The following is a 14,573-nucleotide window of genomic DNA, read 5'->3' as shown; positions in this document are numbered from 1 at the left end:
TACTCAATGCATAAACTTCCCCAAAATTCCCCAAATATGTCTACCTGCACTCTTAGAAAATTATGGCAAATCCAGTTCAAGACATTTCTGACAAACCTGTCATTTCAATATTTTGCCAGTTATGTGAAAATGTCATGGATCACACATTGTGAAGACATTGTACTATACGCCTATTGGGAGAATCATGCATTATGGCGGAGGCATCAGTCGCCATAGCGACATTTCTAGTTTTTAACATGTTTCCTGTAGACACATGCTTGAGTATACTTGAGACTACTCTTCAATGAGTTAAGGACAGAATGGGCATTACTGCAGTACAATATGTTTATTAAAATGTAGTTTGTAATTCACCATGTGGATCTCTTTCATAGTGGTTGGTCCTGAATTGGATCTATCACTTGTTTAACATGTCTCTCGGTGTGTTCAAATCTTCCCCAAGATGAGCAGGTTGCTAGTGATGGGGCCAGATATGCCTGCTTTTGAGAAATTTCTCTCACAGGATTGATGCCATCCTAGTCCTCTTTGGTGGTTAGCTATTCTTTTGTTGTGATTTGTTCTTTTCTTGAAATGCATTATAAGCTGAGTAACGTCATGATGAAATCCTAACTGCATTCAAACTTGTGTGCTCTCTCTCTCTCTCAGACCAAGGATGACAAGTCGGTAGACTTTGATGTGGAGACAGCCATCAAGGTATGGAAAGAAAGCAAACAATTGTCCTTATTCTAAAATCAGTCCAGACTTCTTTTCACACTGCAGGAAACTGTTATCACCTGAAATCATGTTATTTGCATTAAAAGCAAAGATTTATTTAGTTGATTTGATATGGAAATAATAACCTCCGGATAATATGTATAGTAATGTTCATTTTACTGACAAGATAGTTTTATTGATTGAAAGTGAAAAGATAGTAGTTATGATGAAGGAAAATAACATTTGCTTTAGAATAACTGTTGATTGTTTTTGATGGCAAGATAGATTCTCTGTTTGTTTGTTTGTTTTTTTAGGGTTTAAACATCTCATTATTAGCAAGCTCTAGATCTGTGATGCAAACGCTATGACAACGCAGCCTCTAGGGTTAGACAATGGAAACAGCTGTCTCGCGCACATGCAGAACACCATTTTTTGCCTTATTAGCGCCATTTAGATCAGATATAAGGCTCACTTTTATATCTACACGAGGAGTAGATGGGGCTGATATTCCTTTGTGGGTAGTTTCTTGTAAGGGATGACAAAGTCCTTGCCATGAACTTGTACCGTTTCCACATTAAAACATTTCTCTTTTCACTGGTATTTTTACTTCTCTACTATGTTATCCCAAGCGCACAGAGTACTTGCGAAAAAGTATTATGCACTATTTGGTAATGGTTATATCATTATTTTTCATCATCATCATCATCATCACCATCATCATCACCATCACCATCATCATCATCATCATCATCATCATCATCATCACCATCATCACCATCATCATCATCATCATCATCATCATCACCATCATCACCACCACCATCACCACCATCACCACCATCATCATCATCATTATCATTTTGCAAGAGCAGCAACTTTGATTAAGCCATCAATGTCAAACAACAGTAATATAGATCTGTTATTCGTATTACATTTTTCACCTCCTTTTGTCTCTCTGCTCCATGCAGGTCTGTCGCCAAGCTGGTTACTTCAGACACGCCCTCTTCCTGGCTGAGAAACACAGACAGCATGACTGGTACCTCAAGGTACAGCTTGAAGACATCAAGGACTATCAGAAGGCCCTCAGCTACATCGCCACTCTAGACTTCCATGAGGTACGGTGTCCCATCTCATGAACAAATGTATCTGTAATTTTTTGGCGCTACTTTTCCTTGTATTTCTGCATGTAAAAGTAAATCGGGAAGGTGCAGAACTTTGCATGATCATTCATTGAATCTTGTTTATCAATCCATCTATCACTTATCAATCTGCCTATTTCTCTATCATGAATCTATTGTCTATCCATCCATCTGTCTATTAGTCCATTCACCATCTATCTATCTATCTATCTATCTATCTATCTATCTATCTATCTATCTATCTATCTATCTATCTATCTATATCTATCTATCTGTACATCTATAGTATCTACATGTATCTGCATGTCTGTTAGTCGGGTTGTCTTTCTGTCTCTAGGTATATAATGTACTGTGTATATATGCATGTACACTTGTACATATATGTAGGTATTTATCTTTCTCTTCCTCTCTCTCTCTCTTTTGTCTCCTTTCTTTTCTTAATATCTTTTCTATCCTATGTTGAAGTACATGTATCTGTTGTCCTTGCATATTATGTCTTCTTCTTTTTTGTACAATCAACCACTATTCTATATCTGCATTTTGCTTACCAATTAAATCCTTTCTTTCCGACAGGCCATGGATAATATGAAGAAGTGTGGTAAAACCCTGATGACTGAAGTGCCCAAGGAGGCGACAGATTTCCTCAAAGTCCTTTGTACAGACTATAAACCTGCAGATAGTAAGTCACTTCAATAGATGCACAGTTTTGTGTCAGATTATTTCATCAAGTTGCAGGAAACCACATTTCTGTGGGTTGCTGCTGGGCTACATTCACGCCATGTTTCAAGGCACTAGAAATGCGAAGATGAATCATAATTAAAAACACTGACATGAAACCTGTTTACTGTGAGAGAGCATTCGTGCAATTTTTCGTCAGTGCCAATTCTTCCTCAGCTTAAGGTCTGCCATTGCGCAGCATGCTGTGCAGTTTGACTAGGAAGTATGGGTCAACTTCACTGCTCACTTTCTGATTCTGTTCTCCATGAACTTGGAAACTCATCAGGATATGACGTCAAAGAATCATGACTGAAAACTCTTGTGTTGTGTAATTTCAGCAAAGCTGATTCTGGCAGAATTATCATTCAAAACACTCCTTTTGATGCATTTCAAGTTGGCATTTGATACACATCTATTACTATGACTGATGAAAACTGCATGAACGCAATTGTTTCTAAATCAAACATGTTTGTAAACCATGATTCTTTGGGGAAATATGGAGCAGGAGCACAACCCTGCTTCATAATACTATAATTTGTAATGCTTATTTTTAGTTCTTTTTTGAGGCAGACTAAAAAGATGTTATATCATTTGAACTCTTTGCTGTTCATACATTCGTGTATTTCAGCTGCAGAATTTACTAAGGCCTTGATTTGTACTGCTGTTCTTATAACTGATTTTGTACAGATTTCATTGATTTAACCAGAGCGATCTAGTCTTTCTCCATGTGGAGTGAAATTCAGTTGCCAATTTGATGATGACAAGATGAGAGCTTCTGCAGCAGAGTTCACCGAGAGCGTGATAGATTAATTTGATTTCATGTCCATTGTGTTTACTGGAAGAGGTTTAGTGGAAAATAGCTTCTCAATCAAAAATCTTTCGACTAACATTTACCCTTTATTGTTTTGTTTGTAGCATTTATATCTGTTTTGTTTTTTCCTCTCTCTCATTTATTTCAGGACCATTGGTTGACCCATCGACATTAGGAGGGGGCATGCCACCCCCGATACAGCGTGCCTCCGTGGAGGAATTCATTCATATATTTGTCAACAACTCGAGTCAGCTCATGGAGTTTCTGGAGCACATGATCAAGGTAGGTTGCAACAACTTTAGATCAGCTCCAGTGTAGTTGTGGCAAGCGATTTTTGATTCCTCAAGGATCTAGCTACTTCTGTCGACATGGAAATGTTTATGCTACTTAGATTTCAAAATCGGCAAGTTGGATGAATTTTGATGATCTTGATGTTGCTGACTGTCGGCACATTTTGTCACAAAGCAGAATGAGAAATTGTACAGAATATTTGCCTGCTTCCTTTTTAGAAAGCACTTTCTCTTCTAAGAGAAATCATTGTGTTTGTCAGTGCTTAGACTGTCAGTGTTTTGCTCCATAGAAGCAGTTTTGTCAGCTTTGACCTCTACTGTAACCTGACATCTCACATGGTGTACATATGGTAACAAAAATAGAGCAGAAATTTGTAGACTATTCTGCAATAAGTCCTTTCATTTTCCTGGAAGAAATTTCATATAAACAAACTTTTAATGTAAAGACCAAGATATTGCATCAATACATATTCACACAGACTTACCATAGTTTGGTTGAAATGTCAGATTCTTCAGATAGTCAATTATCAGTTTGAAATCAATTCAGCAACTGCAAACCTGAAATGGGTGTGAGATATGTGTAGCATCATGCCTTGACATTTCATGTGTTAGTAAACCAGAAGAGCTTCAAGTTTCTAGGTTTCACACCAGACTATAAACACATGAAAAACTTCAAAGAGGACCAATGAAAATATATCTGCCAATTCCAATTTCGATGTTTCTCACTCAATTCTGACTGGAAATTGCTTGATTGATGTCATCCACTGCTGTTCATCTCACAGGTGCAGACAGAATCTTCAAGCCAGATCTACAACACACTGCTAGAGCTCTACCTCCATGACATGGCCCACGAGGCGGAACGGCGCCCTCGCATGATCCTGGAGAAGAAGGCTATGGGATTGCTGCAAACAGGAGAGGTCAGAGGTCAAACTAAAGTAGCAGTAGTGAATATGGTACTTCCAGATGGTGGACTGGTTGTGCAAAATGCCTCCATCAATCATGTGTTTCAAAATTGAATTACATGTTAACCCATTGATGATGTGCTGATTTTGCTGTAACGTGCATTTTTGATAGACACCAGCCCGAATATATTCAGGACTAATCTTCAACGGGTTAATCATTGTGTGAAAAATGTATGTTTCAAAGCATGTTTTTTTGAAATACTGTATAGAGAATGGAATATCTTCCATTATCTGCTTGCCATCATGATTAAAATGTAGAATATAATGATTAATGTGGACATAGTTTTCTTGTAGTGAATTTATACCAATTGTTCCCTTTGGCCATCCAAATTTTTTTTTTGTGTGTGTGCTATTATTTAGGAATATGTGTGCTGATGATACCATGTCTGTATGAATAAATTAGAATTGAATTTGTGCTACATCATTTTAGCTTGAAAATGTATTCCCTTTTTTATCCTTTGATTATTTTATTCTCACTCTTGTTTTATTCTCTGTCTCTCTCTCTTTCAGGCTCGGTATGACATCGACCAAGCGTTGGTTCTCTGCCAGATGCACAGCTTCCAGAAGGGAATCCTCTATCTGTATGAAAAGGCCCAGCTGTGAGTCCATTCACTTTGAGTCTTAATTAAGTCATTTAAACTCAAATTCATCATTAGCGAATCCACTATACCTAATCTCGCGCACCAAAGTCCTCCTCTTCTCTGTCTGTCTGTTTGTCTGTCTGTATGTATGTACGTATGTATGTATGTATGTATGTCTCTGTCTCTCTGTTTTTCTCTATCCTTCCAGCTCCAACCTTGTTTCAGTGCGTAGTATCTTTCATCTTTCACTGACTTTCTTTTTGACTGTATATTACTGTATGGGAATCATGTAATATGAATTAAACAATGTGGAACTGCAGTATGATATTCTTGATGATTTAGATAGTTACCTGTCATGTATAGGTGTCATACTTTTTGCAGTGATCCGATGAACACCAGGAAATTTGTTTCTATCAAAGTATCAAATGAGTTCTGGTATTACAAGTATTTAGATGTGTTTGTTTTGCACATGAAATTGCATTTGTGACCAAATTTCTGTAGAATTTTAAGATGTTTTTCTTATGTTTTTTGGCAAGGATTACTCAAATTGTATCAGAGTGTAAATCGGAAAAAAAAAAAAAACACATACACTTGTAAATACAGTGTGCACAGATTAATTTGACACATAGCGTTTATGAATGTACAAATGTCTTGACATTTTAAAGTATTCATTTGTATTGCACAAAACTATCTGCATAAAGTGTATCTCCTACCCCAATTTTGAATTGTAAATTTAGTTTTAGGAAGTTGAATGAAAGTATTTGTAAACAGGAACTTTTGATTTCAAATTTTTCTCTTTGTTTTGCTTCTTCTTGGTTTTTAAGGTACCAGCAAATATTGCATTATCACATGGAACACAACAGCTATGATCAGATCATCGACGCATGCAAGAGATATGGGTAATTTGCTCTCCTTTGCTTTATTTTGCCATTGCTGTATATCACTGAGTTTGTAGTTTTATTCAAGTGCCCATGATGTATCCATGAAGGCCAGGTTAAGTAGATAGGTTTCCTACTTTAATAGTGCCTACAGGAAGTCCTGTACCTCTTACATTCAGGATGTTGTAAGGCATTTTTTTTTTCAGAATAAACTGACATTCACCACACCTATCTGTGTTGGGGTTATTTGTGGGGCTGGGAATTCATTACTTTTTAAACCAGTCGTCTGAAGTTTTGTTTTGGTTTGAGACATTGTACAAGTGTATAATAATGTGTTTAGCAGGAACAATTATCTCCTAGTTGTAAAGTCTTATCTTATTGTGCACACAAGTGTGAATTCATAAAACCATATATCATACACTGTGTATGTATGTACAAGTAAACATGTTCTGTATCTGTAAGATTATGCATACATATCTTACAATGTATATCTTCAGACTTGTGGACTGGTAGATGTAAAGCATGAATCAACATATTGTGTGTGTGTGTGTGTGTGTGTGTGTGTGTGTGTGTGTAATGCAACAGCACATGAGATCATAGTAACAAATTTTATCATTTTTCACTTAATACAGTATGTCCTTTAAATCTAGTATACTTGTATGTTCATCTTACACAGCCCTGAAGAATAACAGCAGAACAAAATCTTAATGCTCCTTCTCATTCATGTAAACTGCTCGGGGGGGGGGGGGGAATTCCAAATTAAATGCACACAGGCAAGACAAGCTAGATAAATGAATAAATAAATTGATAAACATGACTACACATTGTAAATAAATAAATTAAACTAGATAACAGGAACAATAATAAGTCATGCTATTCTTATATTCTTATGGATATTTCTCTTCAAATATTCAAATTTCCAGCAACCAGGACCCCAACCTGTGGGTGCAGGCCCTGTCCTACTTCGCTGCCAAGGAAGAGAACTGTAAGCCATTCATTGTGGAGGTCCTTTCCCAGATTGACCGGCGGAACCTGCTGCCCCCTCTGCTGGTCATCCAGACCCTGGCTCACAATTCCACAGCGACCTTATCTGTCATCAAGGTCAGTTGGTCTGGTGTGAGAGAATTTTAACTCTGATCTTAGGGGTTTCCTGCATCATAAAGTTGCACTCGTTTAAAGGCACACACACACACACACCTGGGATTCCAGGGGTGCTGTTGAATGGCTTGATGTAGTGCCAGCTATACATACGGAGCCATGTCAACTTTGCTCCATTTGGTAGAACAGTGAAGGTACAAACTGTATGATGCTTTAGTAGACAGGGGTGTAACAAAGGAGTGTGTGCCATGTTGCGACCAGCTGACTCCGAGTTGGCCGAACTTTTTGTGTTAATTTATCTTGCACGATGATCTCCGTCATCTTCATTAAGAAGATTAACGATATAAAACTAGTTAACTGTCATTCAAAGTAATAATACAGACACATATTTTGTATGCTCTCCTCTGTACATATGAAGGACTTGTTCAAAATTCACTCAAATTCTTTCACATCCGGAACTCCACCGGGTTCCGAATTGAGATGTTAATAATTTGTTACATACTTGCTGCACGTATTGGTTTTAATGTATTCTCTGTTTGTCTTTCTTTCCATCTCTCTTTCTTTCTCACCCTCTGGTCTTCTTTCCCCCTACCCATCTCACCTCTTCACCCTCCTCCAAGGATTGAAGACAAAAAGAGGGTGTAGTTTTTAACCCTCTATCTTTCTTACTTTGTTTGTTTTCACGTCAGGACTACATCGTACGAAGACTGCAGCAAGAGAATGACCAGATAGCGGAGGATGAACGTCTCATCAAGCAGTACCGCGAGGAGACGAGAAAGATGAAGAGTCAGATCGAAGAGATGAAAACAAGGTGAGCTCTGAAATCTTAGACTCCGTGCCCTCAGAGGTAGACCTCTTCAGCTCACGAGACACCCAGTGGGTCACTAGCAAACCTGCAAAATATTTTCTTGTCAATAAACTCTCCCTTAATTTTTGTTCTTGCAGTAAATATGATGAATGAAATGATATCTTTTACATCAAGTCACTGTAGGATTATCCTATTTTGTGAATAATATCTTTTTGAAAGGATAGTTATTGCATACACTTAGTTACCCAAGAATCAACAGAAAGCCAAGATTTTACAGATTTGGTTTTTTTTTTTTTTTTTTTTGGGGGGGGGGGGCAAATTATTATATAATTCCAAATGTACAAATTAAACAGCCTTTCTCATATGCAGTACGCAGATACTGCTGCAAATGTAATTACAAAAAAAAAAAAATTGCATTACATGTATATATCAAAAGTTATTCACAAATATGAGTGATCAGATTCAATGCCTTTGCATGTGCTCACCATTCATCTATATGCCTTGAAATTGACTGTTTCTGGCTAAGCTAAGTTCATAGGAAATCATACATGTATATCATGTGTACTTATCATGTTCATCATATGTGTACTGAAAGGGACTGTACAGCACTGGTTGAGGTGGGAAGTCATGTTTTGAACATTCCTAAGTGAGATAATGAGAAACCTCTTATGAAATATGAAAGAGCATGTAATTTTAAGAAGGATTCAACGTTTATTTGATGAAAATTGGTTTTCAAATGGCTGAGATATCCAAAAAAGTGATAATAATAAAAGGCTACAGGCCACACTTTTGTTAGGATCTCTTTGTTTCACCTTGTTTTTGGATATCTCAGCCATTTCAAAACCGATTTTCATCAAATGAACTTTTGATACCCCTTAGAATTGCATGCTCTTTGACATCTCATAGAGTGGTTTCTGAATATCTCGCAAAACGCTAAACGCTATATCCTCACATCAACCAGAACTGTACACACCCTTTAATGTATATTGTTTGCATACTTTAAATTTTCAACACAAGAAAAAAAAAAGCAATTACACAAACAAACAAAAGAGAAGTACAGAAATACACACATACTACAAAAAAAAAGGTCGCAGATACTACTACAGAATTACAGCAATATGACAAAAAGGACAAGTGCAATTGTGAGTGAAATTTTAGTTGAGAGACAGTAGCCCTATTGTACATGTATATATTGCACAATTACTAAATGCTGAAATTTGTCTGAAAATTGAATCCTAGTGCCAAGATGTTCCAGGTGTCCAAGTGTAGTGTGTGCAACCATCCCTTGGAGCTTCCCTCCATTCACTTCCTGTGTCAACATTCCTACCACCAGCAGTAAGTAGAATGGAGAGTGAGCCCTCTGTTGTCTTGATCAGGACAGGTCTTGTTACTATAACCATAGATTACTAGTTGTATAGTTTGCTTAGATTATTTGAATATTAGTCCTGGAATATGCTCTGTTGCAGGCAGCATCAGAGGACCAGATACTATATACATGCATGAGTAGTTGCTCTTCCAGAATGATTAGTGTGTGCTTATTATGTGTGTGTTTATGTTGATATGTATGTGCCTACGTAATTCGTCATACAAATCTTGTTTCTACATGCGTTGACCTGTTAATCTGAAATTATGAAGTCCTCAACCTTTGATTCCCTCTGTATGGATAAGCCAAGTACTTCAGAGTGTCTGACCAGTTGCCACCCACTCATTTGATTTTGGTGGATCTGTGTTCTTTGATTACTGTAAAAGTGGAAATTTTCGCGGTGTTCAAATTTTCGCGCATTTCGCGCAACCAGAAACTAGCGTGAAAATAAAAACACGTGAATATTTTTGCTTGCCATATGTGCCTGTGCGTGATGTCTTGATTCCGCAGAATTAAAAACACGCGAAACTCTTCCAACCCGGCCAAGCGCGAAAAATTAGTCACGCGAAAATATCCACTTTTACAGTACTTCTCATGAATTTTCCATGTGCCTTTGTAGCAGACACGTGCTGTATATGCCATGTATTTGCTAGAGGTTTTATTTTTGCTAGTCAGCTGCTATTCGCTAATTTTACAACACATGAATGCATCAATGTTGAACCCGACATGAATGCAATGTGCATGCATACATTTCTCTTGCCATTACTGTTCTCTGTGTTCTCGAATTCAACCACTCGCGAAATTATCAGGAAGTCCTGATTCATGAAAAATTAGTTTTGCTAAATATAAGGTGTATACAGTACTTAATTGTCAAGCTAAAATTGCTGGCAGTTGCGTAAGTATTCACCAACAACTTGGCCTTCCAGCATAAAGATCATTGTTAGATTGGTCAAATTAAAGATCACAATCCTTCTATGGAACATGCCTGCCTACCACCTGAGAAAGCATGCCAGTAAAGTGAGCTAATCAATGAACCGAAGCAAAGTAAAGGTAAAAGTATGTCATTAATGTATTCAGAATAAGGAGAGAGACAGCATAATCTGATAAAACAGAGCACATGTACATTGAAGAGTTTGTTTGCAAAAACCGATAAGTCCATATTTGCCAAATGGAGATATTTGCGATTAAAGGTAAAGAAAAATAAAGAGAATAATAAGAAAATTTATGCTTCTTTTGACCATAACTTCAAAAATGTACCTTTATATGTAGTGACCAATACATCATTTAAAAGGTATTATTTTGTACTTTATGACAGAGACCGTACTTCAAAATCTTCAAAAATGGACTTACCAGTTTTTGCAAACAAACTCTTCATATTAAAACTGTATGAAATTCCTCTTTGTGGTTTTTCTCAGCTGTTTTGAGAGTTACGCCGAGAATGAGCAGGAGTGTCCGGCCTGTCTACCTGAAAACAGGAAAGTCTTGGACATCATCAAGGCCCAGGAACAGAGCAAGGATCTCCACGAACAGTTCCATCGACAGGTGAGATTAAACCAGTAGTAAACAATCTTATGGTCTCTGGTGTTTGATCTTCATATATGACTGGCCTAAAATCCACACAAAGTAGGACAACATTAATTTCCACTATTCTGCTTTATAGTACAAAACAGTAAGCTGTAAGCTTTAAAATCACATATAAATTGTTATTGGACCATCATAAGCAGTTCAAAAAGTGACTGAAGTAAGAAATAGGTAGGTGGTGCAGTGTCACACAAAAGGGAGAAAAGAGGATTTCAAGACTATTGTCACTCAAGTGTGCTGTGCAAAAGTGTCTTTTTCCCAGTGAAGCAGCACCTGTCCCAAAGAGTATGATCCAGAAAAACTGCTTATATCTCAATTTCAGTTTTGTTTTAAGCCACTATATTTTGACAGTAGGTAGAGAAAAGAGTACTCTGCTAGGCAAGAGAAACTTTAAAGATTTGAGTCGGTCAAATGACTTATTTTGTCCATTACCAAGAATGCTAATCTGCAACTTTTCATGGGTTTTGAGCTGGGCAGTCACATATTGTAAACTCATAACCATCTTTCCGTTATGATGTCCCCCCCCCAAAAAAAAAAAAACAAAACAAAACAAAACAAAACAAAACAAAACAGAACAAAGAGATAGGGATAAAAGGTAACAGCTCTCTGCAAATTGCATGAGTGCATAATTATAAAGGGTTTGAATATATTTGTAAGGACTTCATGTTAATCCAGGTTAAACTAATTATTGAGTTTGATGAATCCATCACAAGAAGACATTTATCTAACGTTTATCAAGGTGACAAAGGTGTGTTTTGTTTTGTTAGGGGTTTTTTTAGGGTGGGGGGGGGGGGGGTGTGCATTTTTGTATGTGTAAATTTTGATTCTCCTGTGCAGTCGTTGTGTTAATATCAGGTTTTGTTAAAGAGCCTTTAATGATCCTTCCACTCTGCATGTTTTCTTTTCACACCATAGCTGGAAAAATCACAGGACGGCTTTTCTGTGGTGGCCGATTACTTTGGAAGAGGTGTTTTCAACAAGGTAAACAAGACATCTCTATGTTGAATCATATATAGATGCTTCACACTCGTGTGTTGCTTAGCCATGAGATTTACAGCAACCAGTATTCCATAATCATACATTGATCAATGTGTTCAAGATTGTTGTTTTTTATTATGATGTTTTTTGTGAGTTTCGTTTTTATACCCAGAAGTTTGACAGCAAATATTTCAAACTGTACATCTTACCACAAAGCTAGTATTTTCTATTTCATCAAAAACGTTAGATTGAAATTATGCTTTGTCCAAAATTTGATGTAGCAGGCTAAATATTCACAACTTCTCCATTCATTGAAACAAAAAAAAGTGTATTCTGTCCTCAACATACATTATGGAAATAGACTTACCGGTATGTTTGTTTGTTTAGTTTTCAGGTTTAGTTGTTTGTTTGTTTGTTGTTGTTGTTGTTTTTTTTGGGGGGGGGTATTTGCAGAGACTGACAGACGCTGTAATACTGTATCAACATAAACATCGTACTTTGTGTGCTCTGGCATAGGGATTTTTCATTTTTTTTTTTTTTTTTGTTTTGTTTGTTTGTTTGTTTTTCATTTCAGACCCCCACAATTTATTCACTAGCCAGATAAGTGCACCGTGAGCTATGCACATCTAATACGATTTGCTTTTGTTTTTCACTAACAGACTCACAATGTGACCCCTTTATTATTGCTTCGCATCAGCCTCACCCCATTTCATAAACACACACACACACACACACACACACACACACACACACACTTTTGGACAATTGACAATTGCAGTATTTATAATTACATGCTTGGTTGTAGCCAAGTAACAGTGAGCCAAGTTCAGGCATTTTTAGTTGTTGCTATGGGTAATAAGAATTATACAGCACAGAAGGAGCTATGGCATTTACTTCTGGACAACTGTAGTCCCAAATATCTATTCTCATGTTGGATATAATCACAGGTCTATCTTTTGAAAAGAATCTTAAGATTTATGCAGAGGTGGCCAAGCCCTGTGCAATCGTCTCTACAGTGTTCTGTCTTCCTCTCTCTGATCTTCTCAGTTGTTGCTCCTTCCCGCTTCCAACACCAAGAGCTCTAGAGACATGCCCCTTGCTTCTCACCAACATCCGACATCATCCTCCTCCACCTCCTCCCCATCCCTCTCTCTCCTCTGATGGCCTCTCTTAGTCCTCCTTCTCCTAGATGTCTCTCCTTGTCTTGTCTTTGTCTGTTGTGCCTGTAAGTGTTGACTTCTTTCCAGTTCTGCATTCGTATAACCCCTTTAAATCTTTTTGTGCCGTGGTGTAAACTCCCTGTGTGCCACATTGTTCTGAGAACACAACTTTTGGAAAACATTGTTTTGTCTCAGCCGTGTATCTATAGAGCGTTTTGTTAGAAATGCACCAGAGCAAAGTTGTAGAGAATATTGCAAGCTTTGCTGTAATGTCATTTTATGACAAAGCTACAAGTATGGCTGTGACGCTTTTAGTAATCTGCAGTATTTACTGGACAGGTGTTATTGCAATTGATCGATCGGTTGGTGCGTAGTTGTTCATTTGAGCAAAATATGCAAAGTTGTTGTGCTGTCGATTGAGGTGGCGGTGCAAATGTGGGAGATAAAGTGATAGATATATTGCAAATCCATTATTTGCTTGTAACGTCATGCAGAGCTCAAAACAAGAAAATGTCCACACAAGTTGAAGATGCACCATGATTACCAGTTTATGGCCACAGTTTGACAATTTGACATTTTGACAAAAAAAAACATTTTGTAGTCAAAGAGAAGGTCATTATTTACAGGTACAAGAGGCGTTGGAAAAAATATGAAAGAATTTTAAACAATGCTTTCAATTTCTGCAACAGTTGTTTTAGTTGCAGGAGCTAAAATTCGTACGATGCAATTTTGATATCAATTTTGCTATATATATGTATATATAAAGAGTTTGATCCCAAATCGAATGAACTCCATTCTTGCTCATTGGAATAGTGTAGTCAAGCATAGGATATTTTTATTCTCTTTTTGTTAAAGGAGGGGGGGGGGGTTCATGCATGTTGCCATATCATACTGACACATTGCTTGTCTTGGCCTTTTCTTTAATGCTGCTATGCTTCTTTGACTGTAGCGATAAAATCAGTCTCAGATATATCATACTTACATTTTTTTAAATGCGTTGTCCTCCTTCGGGACCACTTCTGGGACAGGAAAATGTTCCGATAAAATTTGAATATGTCTGACTTTTGGATTTTTTAGAATTGTTATCAATAGCATGGGCTTTTTTGCTTGCTCTTCTATCGGTCAATACAGCGATTGTGTTGTTTCATAGCAAAATATGAGTCTTTTTCTTATCTCTACAAGAAGCTTTGAATGAGGAAAAAATTGACCATAATGAACTGATTGGAAGTGTGAGTCTCTAGGGTACAAGCCTCTGTGGTCTGGAATGAGGTATTGTTTTGTACAATTACAGTTTGATGCGCATCCTGATTTAAAGCCAGTCCCTTATTGCCATGAGAGTAGGTGTGTCCCTAAACAAAGCACTTTAATCCTCACTGCTTAGTGCTTCGGAGGAGCCTAAGAGCCTTCCATCCCCTCATAACCCATATTTATAAGCATTTGACTTCTTCAGAGGCCACTTGAAATAAATCCCAATGCAAGTCCAAATTGCACACTTGTGATATCTGTGGGAGATCCAT

General features: G+C 37.3%; 1 protein-coding gene across 1 annotated transcript in view; it reads left to right on the top strand.

Moving 5' to 3' along the window:
* Positions 1-14,573, top strand: part of LOC140240308 (vacuolar protein sorting-associated protein 11 homolog) — a 33,935-nt gene that overhangs the window by 16,747 nt on the left and 2,615 nt on the right. Inside the window, exons 14-25 of the mRNA XM_072320091.1 lie at positions 643-690; positions 1,659-1,805; positions 2,403-2,508; positions 3,506-3,639; positions 4,430-4,564; positions 5,120-5,208; positions 6,015-6,089; positions 6,992-7,169; positions 7,856-7,977; positions 9,214-9,309; positions 10,753-10,879; positions 11,834-11,899. Coding sequence (XP_072176192.1) covers positions 643-690; positions 1,659-1,805; positions 2,403-2,508; positions 3,506-3,639; positions 4,430-4,564; positions 5,120-5,208; positions 6,015-6,089; positions 6,992-7,169; positions 7,856-7,977; positions 9,214-9,309; positions 10,753-10,879; positions 11,834-11,899 — 1,323 coding nt within the window. The remainder of the gene's footprint in view (positions 1-642; positions 691-1,658; positions 1,806-2,402; positions 2,509-3,505; positions 3,640-4,429; positions 4,565-5,119; positions 5,209-6,014; positions 6,090-6,991; positions 7,170-7,855; positions 7,978-9,213; positions 9,310-10,752; positions 10,880-11,833; positions 11,900-14,573) is intronic.

This window comes from Diadema setosum, chromosome 16 (assembly GCF_964275005.1).
Source record: "Diadema setosum chromosome 16, eeDiaSeto1, whole genome shotgun sequence".
Lineage (NCBI taxonomy): Eukaryota > Metazoa > Echinodermata > Echinoidea > Diadematoida > Diadematidae > Diadema > Diadema setosum.
Note: the sequence above shows the minus strand (reverse complement) of the source record. Positions and strands in the feature narration are given on the sequence as shown.